Source organism: Mytilus trossulus, chromosome 10, assembly GCF_036588685.1.
Source record: "Mytilus trossulus isolate FHL-02 chromosome 10, PNRI_Mtr1.1.1.hap1, whole genome shotgun sequence".
NCBI lineage: Eukaryota > Metazoa > Mollusca > Bivalvia > Mytilida > Mytilidae > Mytilus > Mytilus trossulus.
In genome coordinates, this window is record NC_086382.1 from 41888709 (window position 1) to 41909347 (window position 20639).

Consider the following 20639-nt stretch of genomic DNA (forward strand, 5'->3'; position numbering starts at 1 on the left):
TTTCTAGTCTTATTTTGTGTCCTATTCTCGACTATGAAATTTTGACGGACTGTTATTTCACATGGTGGGTGATTCATACATAGCCGCTAGGAGACAGCTAACCGTTTGACACACACGGTTTAAAATACAATTTACTCAGATTTTGATTGTTATCTTGATTTATATTTTTCGTATCGATTTAGGAAATTTAAAATTCAGTGTTGCTCTACACCAATTGCAACTTTTTTAAAATTCTGACAAAATTGCAATTTGTTTTATAAAATCAAATTGTTCAACAGGTCAAAAATTTGAACTAAATGCTGTAAAAAAACACAGCCAAGTGATGAATGAGCAAGATGATAAAATAAAACATACTTACAATCCTATAAGACTTTAACTCAACTTTAATGATGTTGTGAGAAGATCGGCCTATCAGTTTGTATAGGTATATAATAGTAATTACCTCGCTAAAGGTGAACTGCTTTTATTTAGAATTGCTAGTATAAAATTGTCAAAACTAAGCCTTCATATAGTTTTTCAACAATTTATCAACAATAGTTAATAGAGTGACCTGACAAGTTTTCATATTAAAGCACAGGAAAGACTACCACAAACAAAATCCCACAAAGCTTCAAATATAGAAATGCCATACAATCCTTAAAATGGTAATATCTAAAGCAACCTAAAGCAACCTAATTGAGCCATGAAACAGTTTGACTGCTTCGTTTCTCACGAATTAAACTAATCGAATACGAGATTTGCAGCGAAGGTTTAGAAACTGAACACTCTATGCATATATACCAAGCAACAGATAATATAAAGCGTTTTAACTCAATTTTCCATTTAATCACATTTTATACCTACAAGGGCAATTTGGATATCTGTATTATCCGCATATGTCACTAAAATTCTGTATTCAAGATTAGAATCATATTCAAAACAGTGTGGTCCTGGTCATTGATTGACGACCTAATTTATCCCATTGACTGGGACATATTAGGTGAACGTTTGTCGGTAACAATCACTGCTCACTATGTGCTTGTTAAAGACACTGAATCTGTGGGGTCACCAAAGGTTCTCAACACCTTAATAAAGCAATTCGAAAAAACGAATCCGGAATAATACGATGTGTTGATTTATTAATAATATAAATCAAAACATAAAGGTTATTCCTGAATAATTTTTCGAATAATTTTATTATTAAAGGCGTTAAGAACCTTTGGTGACCCCACAGTTTAAATTCTATAATAAGTAAGAAGTGAGCAATGGTCGTCACAGACAAACGTTCACCTAATCTGTCCCAGTCAATGGGATAATTAAGGTCGTCAATCAATGGCCAGGACCACACTGTTTTGCATATGATTCTAATATGTGCCTATCAATAAGACGAAAAGCGGTAAAGCCATAAAATGAACTTTCAAAATTTATATAAAATCAATTACAAAACACATAACTATACTAATCTATGGCATGTTCACAAGCGCTAAGTTATGGACACTTCTTAAGTTTGTTATTTCTGAAAATGTAACTGTTTTTTTGGAGATGTCAATGGCAGCTATGACGTCAGCATCTGTGTCAGCTAGTCTGAAGACATGATACAAAATACCTTCAGGACTTATACCATTGAAAATACTGCCTCCATAGTATCGTGCAAAATAACCTGTAAAAAAAAACATATTTCTTAATTTTTTGGCTTATACTTTTTCTCTGTTTTCCAGTGGATATTAATTTAAAGTTATAATTGAACCTGAAAAAACACCGATTGATTCAGAAGAAAACAGTTCAGTATACGAGTGCCTACATTATTCCGACTTGAGATCTTCTACGGTGAGTAATATGTCTGTTCCACATGTCACCTAACACTTTAAACTTCAATTATCATTTCTCATATATTCGAGTTTTACGAGTCCTGTGTTTTCTTTGTAGTATGTTGTGTATTGTGTGTCTTTTCATTTTAGCAATGGCATTGTCAGTTTGTTTTCGACTTGTGAGTTTGAATAACTCTGTGGTATCTTTCGCCTCTCTTTGATATACTTGATTACTGTTGTGCTATATTAAACATCCATCAATCATTTTCGTCATAAGTGCGTTCGTTCCAAAATTCTGCATTGTTACCATTTCAAAAAAAATACGAATAAACAAATAAATACTGAATGATCTTACCAAATGAAGCTATCTGAAAAACACTTTCTGATTTGCCAGTTAATGGATCGACTTCTATCAAATGCCACTGAACGTTCGTTGAATAAAAAAGGCCAGGCGAGACTGCATAAAGCTTCCCTGAAAGAAAAGTTAGAAGGTTGGACTAGTGGTTTTCATATAATTACAACGAAGCAAACTATAGATTTAAAGATAATTTAGGCATGGCTTACAGAATATAAAACTATGACTATGTGTAAGAGTGAAGCATATTTGAGAAGAAAATTGTGTGTTTTGGTTGAAATACATAATCATCTAATTAAATTGTGTAAAACAGTATTACAAATGAGTCCAAAAACAACTTTTAAACTATTGATTTCATAAAACATTCATTTTAATAACATTTAATTTTGTTAAAATGTTCATAATAAAAAAAAAAATAAAGAGATATAGGCTTACCGGTTCTTTTATCCAAATGCATGGAACTAAATGTAAACTGATCTACGTCTATATTTGTTATTGCAATTGACCTGAAATTGAAACAGAAAGTCTCTAAAAAGGAAAAATTTAGTGACCAAATAATCTTTAAACAATTAAATGAACTCCACTACAAACACTAAGCAATTGAATCCTTTAATGGTGGGGCCATTCTCTGCGAGGATTATTCTTACACAAAAAAAACCTTCTAGACTTACAAACTGAAATAATGAAGAAAAAATATAAACAATATACTATGTATACTTATTTAAGATAGAAGTTTTTTAAAGAAAAAAAGTATACATTGATTCAGGAAAAATATCAATTTTAAGTTTCTACTGGTTGTATATGTCACTGGATTATAATGATCTATAATCAAAAGAGTAATTTTTAGTTACCAAACAAATGCAAAATGACCTTATTCCGTTATTAAACTTAAAAAAGAACACATCACAATTATTTTTTCAACTTTTAACCTGAACCATCCAGACATTACTTTAAAAGCAGAATGTTTATATGTACAAAAAAATATCCTTTGATTTCTTTACGAACCAGCCAAATAGTACAACATATGAGAACGCCTAGATTTTATACTTGGCATTGTCCTTCTTTGTGTCCTTCCTTATCTCCCTGACACTGTGCGTGTGAACGTGCATCGTGTATTTTTGAAATGTAGCATTGTAAAATCTTTCAAACATCCTCAAAATCTTCATAGAAGACAATCAGGGACTAAAATCAATATTATTATATATTGCTTGCAATAATCACTGAACCAATAATCTTTTTTGGATAGGGGCCTGTTTGTGAAGCACGCCTTCGTCGGGTGCGGGATTTTCTAGCTGTGTTTAAGACTCTTTGATGGTCTTCGGTTGTTTATTGCTCTTTTGTCGGTTTTGTGTCTCTTTGACACATTCCCCATTTCCATTCTCAATTCTAAATATATAACCAGAAAATACTTACATGTTGAATGCACTGAAAGTATATAATCTAGCCTGTAACTTATCTGGTGAATTTTCATTTCCCATCAAAACATAAACAAGATGTCTAATTGGATCATATTCTGCCCACTGGAAGTTTATGTATAAATTCTCCTGAGTTTTTACAATTGGTGTATACTGATACCATGGGTCATAATCCTTAGGGTCGGGATGAAATATCAATGTTCCTAATTCAAATGCATAATCTCCTACAAAGTAAATGGAATACATGAGATAAAAGTAAGTGAACACACTCTTTTGATAGAAAAGGGTAGACATCTCAAGATCCCTAGAGATCAGAGGTACTTCAAATTCTGTAACGAGATAGATGACGAAAAACACTTGTCTATTTTGAAGATTGTTTGATTTGTATATAATATGTTGTGTTTGTCACATAATATGTTTTTGATTTATATGTCAATAAAGTATTTGAAAGTATATGGACACTATCAACGGTTGTGTTATGGTCTACTGTTTCTTTCCTAATAATATTTTAAGCTGCATGCAGTAGATGTATTTCATATTTTTTGTTTGGTTCAATGCAACAAATGGTAAAAAAATGTGTTGTTTAGGACTGCAAAGTTTGGTTTGCTCATAGACAGTGTTTCCAATACGTCGTGCAAGTGCAGCATTAACGATTCATCATTATTTTTCGAAATAGAACATTAATATTTCGACAACGATAAATCACTAGCCCTTCCAAAACACTCAAAACACATCACTATTCCCAGTTGTTTAATTGAGTTCGCATTATTCAACTTTACTTTTAAGTCAATCTTTAATGTTGTCCAATTTTAATGACTCGCTCCTTAAACAAAACTGATTTAAGCGGATCATGTAATACCCACATCATGCATGCGCTCTGTTCATACATCTTTAAGATATGGAACACCTAATATACACGGACTATTAGTTATTAGTGTCAAAACAGTATGGACAAACGATTGATTGACTTATCAATTGATTGGTTGAGTATATAGATTGACTGATTGATTGATTGATTGATTTTATTGATTGTACCCAGTATCAGCAATTTAGATCGAGATCGATATCGACAATGTACTCCATATGGACCATAAGAACCAATTACAATGGACCAGCTACTTCATGAAAATAAAAAAAAACATTGCTGTTTAAATGTAGACATATTTAGAAGAGTAAACATCCTACCTAAGATTGTACAGTAGGTATATTTCACAATAATTTATCTTTTTTTCAATCATCAAAAGTTCGAAACAAGTTGAAAACAAATATAGAAAAGTAAGTATTCTGACTAGACATTTGTTTGTTCTTGCTGATGGATTAATTTGAACTGAGTTTCAAGACAAATAAATTACAACTTGTTTGGATAATTGTAAAAGTTGTAGAAGCTGGAAGCGGCAAACTTCGCAATTTCCGGTTAGTAAGCGAAGGGGAAATTTCGAAAACACGCAAATTGCCGCATCCGGCTTCCATAAGCAGTTAAATTGTTTAATGATGATACAATAAATATTCTAGGTGTACTTATCAGCAATAATATAAATAGAACTATAATACACATTGTTACATACCTGCATCCGAGCCCTCTGCAATTGAGAAAGTATAGAAGCTACCATTGGAATATGGTAGAATGGCATTGATTGGTGCCTTTAAAGCTTTTATTGGGTAGAACTCAGTATTTTCACCATGTAGGTTTATAACCATGACGTTGAATGCTAAATCATCGTCTAATTTTTCGTCATGAAATAGTCCAACGTAATCTCCCCTTGAATTTATGGCACCAATAGCGGCACAGATGTAACCAAAAATCTTTTCAGTTTCCCTGGTAGTTGATTTTCGTTTTGTAACATCATTTTTTAGTTTAGATTCAATAATCACTAAATCGACTCCATCGAAGTATTTAGGGTAACCTGTTGTTAAAGAAATGTTCATGAAATTTACTATAGCTTTGTCAAATGGGTTATATGATAGTCCGAAGATATATTGTTTGTCCATTTTCGGTCCAAACCTATTTCTGTATCTCAATACATCCATCTTCTTTCTGACAGTTCTATACTCCGGATCGAGGCTCTGTGACAATGGAGGAAGAGACATTGGTGGGGTTTGTGATAATCCATCAGACTTCTTGATTTTGATATCAGCACATTGATAGAAAATTGTTTCCCCCGGTTTATGAGGGTTGTAACGTGCTCGAATCACACAGTGGTCACAATCAATGTTAGGCAGCACCTAAAAAGAAGAAGAAAAAATGGAAAACAATCGAAAGTTAAAAAGTCGTTAATACAAATCAGAATTAAGAAACTGAATGGGTCCATCATTGCCCATGCTACGTCAATCTTCAAAGATCCAAATGTTGCTAAACACCTATCTGACCTCCATGATGAATATGTTGTTGTCCCCGCAGACAAAGCCCCAAATAACATCGTTTTTATCTGTAAAAGTCATTACATTAATTGCTTGATAAACGAATTAGGTATAGACAATTCACTTGGAAACCCAACATATACCCTAACGACACTTACCAAAGAGGAAATCCTGGATAATCATAGGTCTGTTCTTTGTTCCTTTGGTATTTCAACCAAAGATGAAGAACTGGATCTTCCATCACTGTATTGGATACCTAAACTACATAAGTGTCCTTACAAACAACGGTATATTGCTGGGTCTTCCAAGTGCTCCACGAAACCCCTTTCTAAATTATTAACATCCATTTTATCAGCAATCAAAGACGGGCTTCAAAGTTATTGTGAAACTGCCTATTCTAGAGGTGGCGTGAATCAGATGTGGATACTTAAAAATTCCAAAGATCTTTTAGAGTACATACAATCTAACTCTCTTTCATCTTGTAACAGTATTAAAACATTTGACTCTTCTACTCTTTACACAAGTATTCCACATTCCTAACTAAAAGACAAACTAAAAGAGTTGGTATTACTTTGCTTCATAAAAAAGAATGGCCAACGTAGATACAAGTATCTTGTCTTAGGGAGGGATATATATTAGCAATATCCTTTAACTCTACTTTCCGCTATATAGATGACGTTCTTTCACTAAACAATTCAAAATTTGGTGACTATGTGGATCGCATCTATCCCATCGAATTGGAGATAAAGGATACTACAGATACAATTAAGTCGGCTTCATATCTTGACTTACATCTAGAAATTGACAATGAGGGTCGGTTGAAGACAAAACTTTACGACAAAAGAGATGATTTCAGCTTTCCAATTGTGAACTTTCAATTTCTAAGTAGCAACATTCCAGCAGCACCTGCATACGGGGTATATATCTCCCAATTGATACGATAGTCCCGTGCTTGCATTTCCTATCATGATTTTCTTGATAGAGGGTTACTGCTCACAAGGAAGCTATTAAACCAAGAGTTCCAAATGGTGAAGTTGAAATCATCCCTTCGTAAATTTTACGGACGCCATCACGAGTTGGTTGACCGTTATGGAATAACCGTTTCACAAATGATATCGGATATGTTCCTTACGTCGTAACTACAATCCCCTTCCCTTTCATGAATTTGACCTACCGAATTAGACTATTTACCGGATTTGTAATCACATAAGCAACACGACGGGTGCCGCATGTGGAGTAGAATCTGCTTACCCTTCCGGAGCACCTGAGATCACCCCTAGTTTTTGGTGGGGTTCGTGTTGTTTATTCGTTAGTTTTCTATGTTGTGTCATGTGTACTATTGTTTTTCTGTTTGTCTTTCTCATTTTTAGCCATGGCGTTGTCAGTTTGTTTTAGATTTACGAGTTTGACTGTCCCTTTGGTATCTTTCGTCCCTCTTTTAAAAAATATTATATCCTTAGAAATTGTAGACGACATAATTTTTTAACTGGAATAATATGCACTATTTTAAAAAAAAAAAAATAAGTGCCTGTATATAATTACTTAAAAAACAATGATTCAAAGATATATTTCGGTGCATCCTTCTTTTATAGTATACTACACTAAAAGTTAAAATAAAAATGGCTACAACTTTACAATGGAACTGTTGTCAATGGATCATGTCTGAGGCGGGAAGGCAAAATAAAACCTAAGTTATGCAAGTGAGAGGTTAAACTAGCTATAAAACCATGCTTAACCCCCAAAAAATTGTCAATCTAATGGAAACCTACCGTCATGCAAATGCGTATTTGGAACTTTTTTAGTGCTTATTTGTACAATTTTTAATATAATAATTATCAAGCAGAGATAACATGATCTAGGTTAAATGTAATCGTAAGAATTTCAATAATGAACAAAGCCCATACCGTATAGTCAGTTATGAAAGGTCTGCTACATTGGAAAGTGTGAAACAACGGTCTGATTTATGACAATACAATAAACGAAAAACAAATAAGACGTGCAAAGCGCAACCACCGAAAACCAATGAATTTTGGTCTCATGACTTTGAAGAGGGACATGTTGAACGTGCTAAGTTAAACATCTTTGCTAAAGTCGATCTATTCGTCCATCCAGTCATGTAATCGTTCTGAATGCTTCATATCTTGTTAGATTTTAATGACATTGGTATAATATAAATGCCTTCTTGGATGAGTTCGAAATATTAGCACACATTTGGTATATGGCTTTAAATGAATAGCAGGTCATACATTGATTTTTATTAATTCTCTATGTAGAATAAATCGTATTAATACTATTGTTCAGTGTTAAATTTTCACAACTGATGAATATCATGAGTATGCAAGTGCTTACCGATTAAGGAAAAGATTAACCAGCTATGCATAATCTTTCATGTAAGTTTATTTTCACAATGGTGCCACCGCAAATGAAACATATGCTGTTTGGTGCTACACAGCAACATGTGTATTGCACTGTCAACGATCTCTCGCCTATATTTCTTATCGGTCGCTTATAACAAAGTTATTCAAAGTACTGAAGTACTGAACATCGGATGACCGCAAATTCTTGAAGATGGTCACAAACACTTGTCTCAGGGGGGAGAATCGCATCTCTATACCTCAAAATTAGGTTGTAGTACACATAAAAAAAAATCGGAGACAAGTTCGTGTGTGGATGAAGAATATATAAATGACAGGGAATTCAACATCACCGTAAAAGCTATTATATATATTGACAATGTGATGATATAATAAATTGTTATCATAAGAGCCATATATTGAAATATGTCTCTGTTATCAATATACCTTGGTTTGTTGCTATATATGTTATGTAAATATTTGTATAACTTTTATATATCATTTTCATCAATTTGTATATCTTTCTATTCTACTTTTCTAATGATAGTTAGGGACGTCGGTGGTCTAAGTATTTACTGCTGAAAGCACTAGCCAGTTGACACTGAGGTTGTGCGTTGTTTTCTCCGGGGCACTCCAGCTTCCTCCACCAATAACAACTGGCCGCCACGAAATAGCCCAATAGCAACTTGCTTAAAAGTGGCGTTAAAAGACCAAAAATCAATCTAAAGTGCAGTGAAGGTCATGGTGGACAATTTTCTGTAATAATTGTGTTTCTAATAGATTGGATTTAGGCAGATTGGATTTAGGCATTCATATTTTCACAATTAAGTACTGGAATGTTTGATCATTGACAAATAAATATGTGATGCGACGGGATATTGTGTCATGCATAACTGCCAGCCCTATAAGGGGATCGCGGTTTTTGTGTTCCTGTTACATTTTACTGATTTTTCTAATAGAAATTTTGCGACGTTTTATTTCTTTGCGCTGTTTCTTTATGTGCAAACGTATTGTCTTGACTTTTTTTTACAACTGTCTGTGTAATGCACAAATGCAGTCTGGTCGGCATCTAACAATTGAAAGATAGTTTCACAGAAACCAGTTTTGGGGCCGTCTTAAACAAACAAGGAGCAGAAGATTTTTGCAATATGTCGAAGGCTTCAATGTGAATTTCAAATGAGGACAACAATACAATCGATTTGCTTTCGCTTTTTGAGTTTTCCATGTGTAAGTATAGTTATTTTGTATGAGTTGATATATCACGTCCATATATGTAGTCGTCCGTTTAATTACCGACCGTGCAAGTGAAGGTCGTTAAAAACTTCCATTTGTTGTTACGTTTTATTTCAAAATCAGGATATGAAGTAAGTATACAGATAAGAAGATGTGACACAGTTGCCCATAGGACAACTATCCAGAAGCAGAAATAACAAATATATGTCACTGGGTACGACCCTACAGAATGAGCAAAGCACATACCGCATAGTAAGCTATAAAAAGTACCAAACTCACAAATGTAAAACAGTTAAAACGAGAATATTGACGGACTGATTAATGAACAAAACAATAAACGATAAGCAAATATGGTATACAGCAACAAACATCAACCACTCATCTCGTTTCTGAAACAGGCACATTCTGAATGTACTGGGAGTTAGACATGTTTGCTGCCGATAGATATTCAGTCACAAGGTTCCTCTTCACACTTTGGCAAAACATAACTGTGTTAGGACTTTACAATTAACTTGGACTATAGACAAAGCCGGTTGGGACTTTTTAATTGTGTTGAAGACTTATTGGTGGCATTCGTCTGTTTTCTGCTCTTTGGTCGGGTTGTTTCTCTTTGACAGACTCCCTATTTCCATTTCTCAATTTTATCTTGAAAAGTTTGAGGACATTGCATGGCCAAGATAAAAAAAATAAAATGTATCTTTTCGTTCTTATGTTGTACTGTTATACCACTGTCCCAGGTTAGGAGAGGATTGGGATCCCGCTTAAATGTTTAACCACGCCACATTATTTATGCATGTGCCTGTCCCAAGTCAGGAGCCTGTGATTCAGGCCGTTAGTTTTCTCGTTTGAATTGTTTTACATTGTCTTCTCGGGGCCTTTTACAGCTGACTATGCGGTATACGGGCTTTGCTCATTGTCGAAGGCCGTACGGTGACCTATAGTTGTTAATGTCTGTGTCATTTTGGTCTTTTGTGGATAGTTGTCTCATTGGCAATCATACCACATCTTCTTTTTTATATTTATGTTTAAGAAATTGAAAACATAACATTATTTTATACGGTTTTGTTTCCAACTGTTGCTATATTTTCTTACTTTGATTATCTGGTGTATTTTGTTTATATGTATATATTGTGAATGATTATCTTTATTTGTCATATAAGTAACATTATACTTGTGACATAAACAAAAGCTTGTAAAAATATATGTTCAAAAAAACGTTTTCAATACGGTAACCCATGAATAACAATATAAGAACGTACTATGATTAAATAATTTAAAAACGGATTTTCTCTATTTTTTTTTCTTCAATAAAACATGTTTGTATGCAAAGTATAATTTGGCTAATGTGTTGGATCAGACAGTTAGAAGACTGCTTATGGAAAGATACAACTCTGTCACAAAATGAATATAACCCTTAAAAAAATACTATTTTGGGGGGTTTATGCGATACTTCTTTTTATATATATATTCATTTTTCCACATCCAGAGTTTTGAAGTATAACGTTGGCATCATAAAACTGAACTAAAATTGTAATCGTTGCTCAGCTATTTCAAGAATTTCCTTTCTATTCGGTTTACCAGTAACAGTTTTTGGGAATTTCTCAAAAATAACATACTTTCGTGTTTTTATCAACATTATCTCCAAATTAATTGCATCTTTTAGTGCGAATGCTTCTAGCTCATTTACTGTAAGTGTAATGCCATCTTTTGGAACAACACATACACAGGGTTTTTGAAATGACACTGGGTCACTTATCCTCAAAACACACACTTCAGCAATACCCGGATGTTTCATCATCACAGCTTCTATATTCGACGGCTTTAAAGGAGCCCCATAACATAGAATAATGTCAGAACATCTACCGTGTACAATATATTCGCTGTCTTCATTCATATAAGCAACATCATCGGTTCGAAACCACCCGTCTGCATCAAACGATTTATTTGTCTCATATTGATTTCCAAAGTAGCCATTGAAACTCTTCTTATTACGAACATATAATTCTCCATCTTCGTTTTTCTCAGCAATTTCTCCATTCTTATTTACAACTTTCATTTCAATCCAAGGAAGAGGCTTGCCAACACAGTAATCTGAAAATTCTGATTGACTTTTGACGTGCTTAAAGGATACGAAATTCATCTCTGACGAACCATAATGTGAAACGAACTCATCACAAAATCTACCTAGAACTTCGGCACAATTCACAGGAACAGGGAGACCACTGGTATCAATACTTCTTAATCGATAAGTCGGGTTCTCTCGTTTTAAAAGTTCGAAGATGAACAATGGCAACATTTTCGAAACTGTACATTTTTCGCTCTCCATTACTTGCCACATAAAACCACATATATCCGAAAAACTTCCAATAGAAAATTGGTCAAATAAGGTGACATGGGTGGATCCACTAACTAAATATACAATGGGATAGCCACCTAGCCAGTCAAAAAGTCTGTCATTGAAGAACACATCATCTGCAGACATTCCACATGCAAATACAGATCCTTCTCCATAATCAAGAAGCTGAATGTGAGTCTTCGGTACCAGTTTTGGTAAACCAGTTGATCCGGAAGTTGTTAGATAAATTATCACATCGTCTGGGCAAGTTTCAGGAAGACGTGACTTGTCGAAGTCGGAACCCAATGTTGAAACATCGGTAAAATTAATGCATTGGATAATTTCATTCTCTAAACCTTCGCAAATGACACATTTCAGATGACACAGAACTGTTTTCTCCTTGTCATTTGTCCAGTTTACCAGCCCTTCAATGAACTTATTATTGGTCTTCTCATCATTAGAATCTAGAATAATTGCTGTACAATTTCCAAGAATTTGCAGGATTCGTATAACTTCCTTTCCGTTCTCTGATCTAAATTTGATGTGAAAAGGAATAGCACCAATGATTTGACAACCAAAGGTAGCAATAAGCCACTGTCTGCTGTTAAAGAAAGATATTCCAACTGTGTCACCTTTACGTAAACCTTTCTGGAAAAGACCCGCAGCAAATGAAAGGCTCTGTTCATAAATCTCATGGCATGAGATCACATCTCTTGGTCCTTTAGCAGGACGTATGATAAAGGCATTTTTTTCTGGCCTTATCGATGCATGATGTTTGAGACGTCCGCCAATAGTCCATTGCGAATTTTCCATTGTACTATGACCCGAAAATTGTTCGTTCAAAAGTTATTACTGTTGATTTTATATCTATTTATATACACTTAATGATTTGCCTTATCATTAATATTCCTTATCGTAATCCTTTCAATTATATTAATTATTAAAGATTTATATCCATCTTTATGTCCAAACATTGCGCAACAAAGAATAGAGATAATTTGACACATAGTGATAAAATTGCCGAAAGACTCTTGACAAACTTACGAAACAAAAATGTTTTAATCCGTAATCCCCGCTTTCGGCAAAACGTCCACGCTGTTATGAAATTATGAAACAATTATTGTTTTGTAACACTTTATTTTGATTATTTTAGAGTGCATTTCTTTCTAAAACAAACGATACATAAACTTTGACAAACTATGCCGTGCGCTCGCTAAAAAAGCGTCTATACAGTGTTTATTAGTACAAACGATACATTAGTTTCTAACTTCAGACGGATTTAACGATGTATTTATCAGAACTTTGTTTGAACTTTTGTATTTAAAAGTCCGTTGAACAACATCTGCATGCATGATTGAAAGTTCAAACTGGGTCAGTAAACGCGGGTTATTCAGTGTGCACAACATTTATTATGTTATTTCGAATAGACAGAAAAAATATTACAGTCATTCCTTAAATAACTTTGGATCAGTATTGTCATCGGCATTGTTCTATTATTGATTTTCTCCCATTTTCCCCCCCAGCAAATCAATACTAGTAATAAAACAATGCCGATGACGACTCTCAGTCTGATCAAAAGGGAATAATCCGGTTTGCGCCAAAAAAGTGCGACCTGGTTTGGAAGCAGTGGTTCATTTTTTTCTAAAATGATAAAAAAAATCAAATATTTTGGAATGGCATTAAAGGTAGAAAAAACTACTTACTACAGTAACTAACAAACATAAAACATATAATTAAATGTAGCCTCGCTTTTAAGTATATAGTGACAGATCACAACGAAAAGTTCACATACATAATCAACTGTCTGTAAAAGGCAAGTTGTAAAGTTAGTTAGAGATGTCATGCGGTATGAATGGAATAGAGTATTTTTATTAGCCAAATTAGGACCCTAGTAGGACTTACAATAGTTACCTACACCCCCCTTTTTGACAAATGGTTAGATGAATTTAACTGCTATGTTGGCGCGGAATCAAGGTCATAATTATTATATGAATTTATTTCAACATATAATTATAATTATATATTTATAATTATAATTCTGCTAAACTCATTTCAGCATTCGTTTCAGCATATGTTAAATTCAATTAAGCATATCCTTAATTCAATAATGTATAGGACGTGTACAAGTTGCAATTTTGTACAGGTTATACCATCTGGAATGTACAAAAATATTGTACAGGTTATAACCTGATAATGCAAAAATACGTCAAGTTATAACATGAACAAAAGTACCTCGTACATGTTATAATCAGTACAAAATATTGCTTAACAATGGTTTTAACTTGTAAATAAAGATATAGTTCTTTTTATTGAATTTGATGCTATTAATCTCAATAATATTTTTCATCATTTTTTTTATTATTCATTCATGTTAGTGTGTTTTGTCCTTTTTTATCTATACTATTAAACGAGAAGACCTCATTTCGGGTGTCGCTTCTCTTGTTTCCACAATAAATTAATCTTCATGCCTCTGTGTCCTATATATACAGTGCATAATCGCATTTGTCATCCATTCATATGATTATCCGAATTGAGTTATTTTGGGAGAAAAATGAGAAAAAGGCGTCCGGATATGTTTCCGTCGTTTGCGTTTTCAAGCTGTATACTTTTAACATACATATACTACGAATAAAGTGTATTTTCTGTCTGATATCCGTCATTGGACGAAATTTTAATTCAGATTAGACCTCCGGCTTGCGTTTTTTTTATACTTTGAAAAAAATACATATACTAGGAATAAAGTGTATTTTCTGTCTGATACCATTTTCAAGTTTACTATCCACGGCGGTCACAGAGTTTATTAAATAGAGAGTGTCTGTACAATATATCAATGACCGCCGTGGATCGATTATTAACCTGAAAATTGAATTTAAAAGAAAATACACTTTATCTATAGTAATAAATGAAGCAGGACCTTTTCGGGACGTCGGGAACGGGTGTTTTTAAGATCGAAATTTCAGGATTGACCATTTCGGGATCCGGGATTTCTTTTTTCGAATTTCAGGGTGTCGAGATATTCAATTTATATTAAATTCGGAACCTCGGGATTTCATGTTCTTAAGACCGGGATATCGGGATCAGGACCCCTCCCGGTGCGATCCCCCCTTTTATGAATGTTCATAATATACAGATAAGCGCTAAAATTATCCATGTGTCATTAAAATTAATAGAGAACTAACAAAAAAGAGTGGATTTCTTTTGTCGAAAAAGGAGGAGCCGGGCTAGAAAATCAATTATCCTGTCCCAAATTACCTATTATTATATTATGACTTTTGATACCTTTTCTGAAATTCTCCAGCATTAAGTTTGGTTACAATAAAAAGAAGATGAGGCATGCATGCCAGTGAGACAGCACTCCGCAAGAGACCAAAATGACACCTAAATTAACATTTAAAGGTCACCTTACGGTCTTCAACTATGTGAAAAGCCGATACTGCATAGTCTGATATAAAAGACCCCGAAATGACAATGTAAAACAATTCAAATGAGAATACTAACAGCCTTATTTATTTAAAAAATGAACGAAAAACAAACATGAAACACTTAAACAAACGGCAACCACTGAATTACAGGCCCCCTGACTTGAATGCTCATAAATATAATACATGTATGTTCATAATGAAATTAAAAGAAAACAAAAAAAATAGGAATTTTGGAAATAAAGAAGGAGGATTAAAAAAAACATTTTCCTGACCCCAAGTACCTATTACTTCTGATACTTTTCCTGAAATTCACAAGTCAGTAAATCTTTTACAAAATTCTTCCTACAACACTTTACATACTTTCAACCACGCTCTAAATGCCCGCGATTTCGCGGGTGTGTTCTAGTATAGTTTATGTTCAGGGGTCAGAATTACGAAGCATTTTTTTAAGACCTGTTATAAGATATATCTTAGGAGTTAGGACATGTCTTATGATCTTATTATGACTATCTAAGCTGTCTTTGACTGATCTTAGCAAAGATATACTAAAAGGTATCTCTGTATTGGTTATGATTACGCTCAAGGATGAAATGGGGCATCATTGCTTAAAATCAATGCATTGAATGTTTATTGTTGACAACTGATAATAATCCGTCAACCTTCAAAGTATCAGGAATATGAAAATTGATGATAAGATAATAAATAAGTGTAGTTTATATAAAAAAATCATGACTATCATAAGACCATCATTAAACACATCTCGTGTTGTCCTAACTTTGTGACCAACTTTAAGAGATGTTCTTATTTAGGAATACTTTGTGAAACCCCCTAAGCAGTAATATATGTCATAAGAATATCCCATGACATGTCTTAGTCCTAAGTCAGCTTTGTGAAACTGGCCCCAGACGCATAGTTTTTATAATTTTATAATTTCTTTATACCTTTTAAAACACACATGCAGTCAACAAACACTTTTCAGTATTTTTATCTGATGAATTATAATTGTGAGTGTCCACTTTGAAGGCAATAGTAAATACTTTCATTCTAGTTGACACTAACAGACATTAGAGGATAACCAGGATAGATTTCTCTACAAACAATACCCTGATTTCAAAGTAGAGCGATATATATTCAAAAAATCAAAATGACATTTGTACATTGGCAGATCCGGGGGGGGGATGGGGAGGGGGGTCGGAACCTCCCTTTTTTTACCGCTCAATGCATTTGAATGGGGACATATAGTTGGGACCCCCCCCCCCCCCCCCCCCGTTTTGTCCTGGGTTGGGAACCCCCCTTTTTAAAATGGCTGGATCCGCCCCTGTTTGTATCATGCAATGATCTTATAAGTTATCAAAACAATAATAATTTGAGGTATAAATATACATAAGCCATGCTGAAGGCCAAAAATGTTGAAGAGTAGATCCAAATATATGAATAATGAAGCGTTGTCCAAAGAAAACAATTTCAGCTCTATCTTGCTTTTAAAGAGTAAGCATATGAGACATTGTCAAAACACGAGGGGGAGGAGTATTACGCAAAATTTCAAGGCATTGTTCTTAAAAAAGTATGTTTTTATTGAACTAGTGTCACACTGATGTAAGCTTTGATGGACGGCATAAAACATACAGGAGTCTGCTGTACAGTAGGTGACGTTTGTTTATGTACTTTATACGTGTTTGTCGTTTTTTATATAGTTTAGATCGTTGGTTTTCCCGTTTGAATGGTTTTACACTAGTAATTTTGGGACTCACACCACATCTTCCTATATCTAGTTACATAAAAACACATTATGCCAACAAAACAAAAGTCATAAAGCATAACGTCGCTGGGCTTCCAAAATTTTTCAAGAAAAAATATCTCACAAACAGGCTTTGAGAATTTTGACAAAATGCATGCTTCCAAAATTTCGTGTCAAATTGAACAATTGTTGTAAACAGAAGTGAAATAAAAACTGACATTTCTGGATTATCCAAGAGCTTAAATTATTTCACATAAATAAAGAAATGTACAATTATTTTATTTCCAAAGACATTATACAACGATTTTCAATTTTTCATACAACATTTTGGAAGCAAACTTTACAAACAACTGACATTGGCAATTTTGTAAAATGTCTTATTTCAAACGTTTTGATTTGTCTAACTGTATGCTATTTTGTAATACCAAAGATTTCCTCCCGCCCAGACCATTGGTGTCAAAAAGTATTTTTAGCAAAAAAAAGTCATATACGACATTTTGGAAGCCAAGCGACGATAAATTTCTGAAACTTTTTGACCATTGTCATCTAAAGAAAAGAAAAAATAACACTTTCTGGACTATTGATTGTTTGTTCTTTATTATTTAATATAAATTTAAATGTCTATTCTGCTTCATTTAGATTTATCAGAATTTTGTACAAGTTAAAACCAATTGTAATCAAAATTTCGTACGTGTTATAACAATTACGAGGTACTTTTGTGCATGTTATAACTTGTATTTTTACATTATACAAGTTATAACATGTACACTATTTTTGTACATGTTATAACCTGTACAAAATCGTAACATGTACACGACATATATACTGAATTGTTGGATCAAAAGGACAGTAATATAGGACATATAACGACTAATATATTTCTAAATGTCAACATACGGTCTTTAACATGTGTATACTTCGTGGGAAAAACATCTACCATTCTAGAAGTGAACGTACGGCCTTTAACGTGTGTATACTTCGTGGAAAAAACCCATCTACAATTCTAGATGCCAATATACGGTCTTCAACATGTGTATATACTTCGTGATAATAGAGAGCTAGTATGATTTTGATATGATTTAAAGTTATTGTATTCAAACAAATATTTACCACTATAGTTGTGAAATTCTTCACATGATCCTGCGCATGCACATAATAATCTGGCGTAAATGCCAACATCTGGAAGTCAAGGCTATTTAGTGGAGCTATAGCAATATCCATATATCCTACGAACAAAATAAGACTTTGTTATTGTTTCAGGCAAATTGTCAACAATTTGAAAATTGAAAACTGGTACATCACAAGACATTTAACAAACAAGAATGTGTTCTAAGTACACGGATGCCCCACTCGCACTATCATTTTCTATGTTCAGTGGACCGTGAAATTGATATCATAACTGTAATTTAGCATTAAAATCAGAAAGATCATATTAAAGGGAACATTATACTAAGTTTCAGTTTTACCTTCAACTTCTTCAAAAACAACCTTGACCAAAAACTTTAACCTGAAGCTGAAAAGACGGACGGACGAACGAACGAACGGACCCACAGACCAGAAAAAAATAATGTCCCTCTTCTATCGTGGGTGGAGAATAAAAAACACCTCTTGACCAGTTTCTTGCGTTCAAAGCGCTGTCCTAATTAACATTCATCAGGAACGCTCAAAAGCAAATATTTGGAAGCCAAGGATGTACAAGAATAAAAAAATGTTAGATAGCTTTATGACTACCGGGTATAAATAAATAATAGCGGAGTCCGTCTATGGTTATCTTTTCCCGAGATGTTTAAAACTTTGCTTTTTTAAAGTTTTTAAATTACAAAAAAATGTAGTCAATAGAGGGTAAAGATTATAATCCATAACACAGATTATTTTAATGTGGAATTCAGACCTAGGATTATAAAAAGTCAAATATTTTGAAATGCAATACATAAGGGAACGAAACTTATATTAACGCTATAGACACCCCCTTTATACGTAGCCCGTAGTAGGGTAGTTGCATTTACCTCACAATAAGTCTCTCAATCTTGATCGATGACCAGTTAATAACCTGGTGTCTACGATGCAGGAATAAAAAAACGCACAAGTCACATACATGTATTTTGATCCCCAATTTGATGGGGGAAAACAGTGTGTTCAAGCAGATGACAAAGAATATACTGAATCTAAATTTCCACCATACCTTGAAGTGTTTTACAAAAAAAACATACCCCTCATCTTCTGAACTTAAATATTTTACTCCTTTAGACATGTTAGAAGCTTGTCGTAACAAGATTGAAAAAAAAATCATTTGTTATCGTTTGAACAATAGAGTACGAAGTCGTTCATAACTATGCGCCATCAAAAAATAGAAATTTCCTTTGCAATCTATTTGCGTGTATTCTGGAAACAATTACATGATGTTTTCTTCTTATTGAATACCTGTATTTTACCAAATTCTGAATACAGACATAAAGAAATTTTGATTTCCGCGAACACTTGATATTATAAGTGATTCACTTTTACCCATGTAATTTACAAACATAAGTACCCAACGAATTATACTGAATCCACTATAGATATGCTATTTTCCGCCGATTTTAGAAGTATGACATGGACGATATTCGATCAAATTGTTAAAGTCGTAAAAGGATTTAATGGGTCAGGAGTGGCATTAGTATTTACCTGGAAACCCAACTTCATAGTGATTATAATTCTGTTGGATTTTAATCCACATCTGTTGTCCGCCCATATACGGAGTAACTCCCGGCGTTTCAGGTGCTTGTCCTCCGCATGGAGAACCATGTCTGAAGCAGGTACTACTACCACTCTGGAAAAAAGGACAATATACTTTTATAAAATAAACTGATATTGATGTCTGGGATCCTGGCACGATATTCGCAATACCGTACATTTTCAAGAATTGAAGCTTGCATAATATTCTTCTTCAAAGTGCTTTGCTAGACTTATGGGTCCATTTTGAAATAATAATTCGACTTTACTGCGAATCTGTTTTTTTTTAACAGTTTTCTTTTTCGATTTTTGCTGTCGTATCACGACATGTTATCACTATAATTGTTTCTAATCTTTCACACCAAACTTGATTATAATTCTCAACTTATGCTTTACATGAAAGCATCTCATATCTAAATTTCCAATTAAAATCAAAATAAGTACATTTAAGTATATAAAAGCTTACCCTTGTGATATCCATATCCCCTCTCTGTTCTGGGAATATAAGACACAAGTGACACCATGACTGTGCAACGCAAATCAACAACAGTAGGAATACACTTCTACACTCCATGACGGTAAAGATGCTCAGCTAAAGCCTAAACTAAACAACTGAACAAAATTGTCTCGGCGAAAACAATATAAATTTTCAAAATTTTAAGAGCACGTGGGACATATTATCACATGATTAAAGATATATTTATAGCTACTATAATAATAATAATGATAACACCTAACCTTTGTAAAATCATAAGACACATTTGATATCGTTTTTGAGATAGCTAACGTTAACAAATCACCGGATCAGACACATGAATATTTACTATCATGACATAGATGTTTTATATATGTATCATTACAAAGCAATGTATATCGAAATTTTGCTTACTATTCAGAATTTCAAATATATGACAGTATTTTAAAAACTTA

General features: G+C 33.6%; 2 protein-coding genes across 2 annotated transcripts; both read right to left on the reverse strand.

Moving 5' to 3' along the window:
- Positions 1-1389: 1389 nt before the first annotated feature.
- LOC134687376 (uncharacterized) lies at positions 1390-20403 on the reverse strand. Its single transcript, XM_063547627.1, has 8 exons — positions 20176-20403; positions 19662-19806; positions 18108-18223; positions 5123-5780; positions 3556-3781; positions 2578-2648; positions 2143-2259; positions 1390-1639 (listed from the first exon to the last, which is right to left on the reverse strand). Exons 1-8 carry the CDS (start codon positions 20281-20283, stop codon positions 1443-1445), a joined length of 1638 nt encoding a protein of 545 aa, XP_063403697.1. The 5' UTR covers positions 20284-20403; the 3' UTR covers positions 1390-1442.
- On the reverse strand, positions 10788-12683 carry LOC134687377 (uncharacterized). The gene has a single exon (XM_063547628.1). The coding sequence runs from the start codon at positions 12648-12650 to the stop codon at positions 11025-11027; it is 1626 nt and encodes a 541-aa protein (XP_063403698.1). The 5' UTR covers positions 12651-12683; the 3' UTR covers positions 10788-11024.
- Positions 20404-20639: the final 236 nt, after the last annotated feature.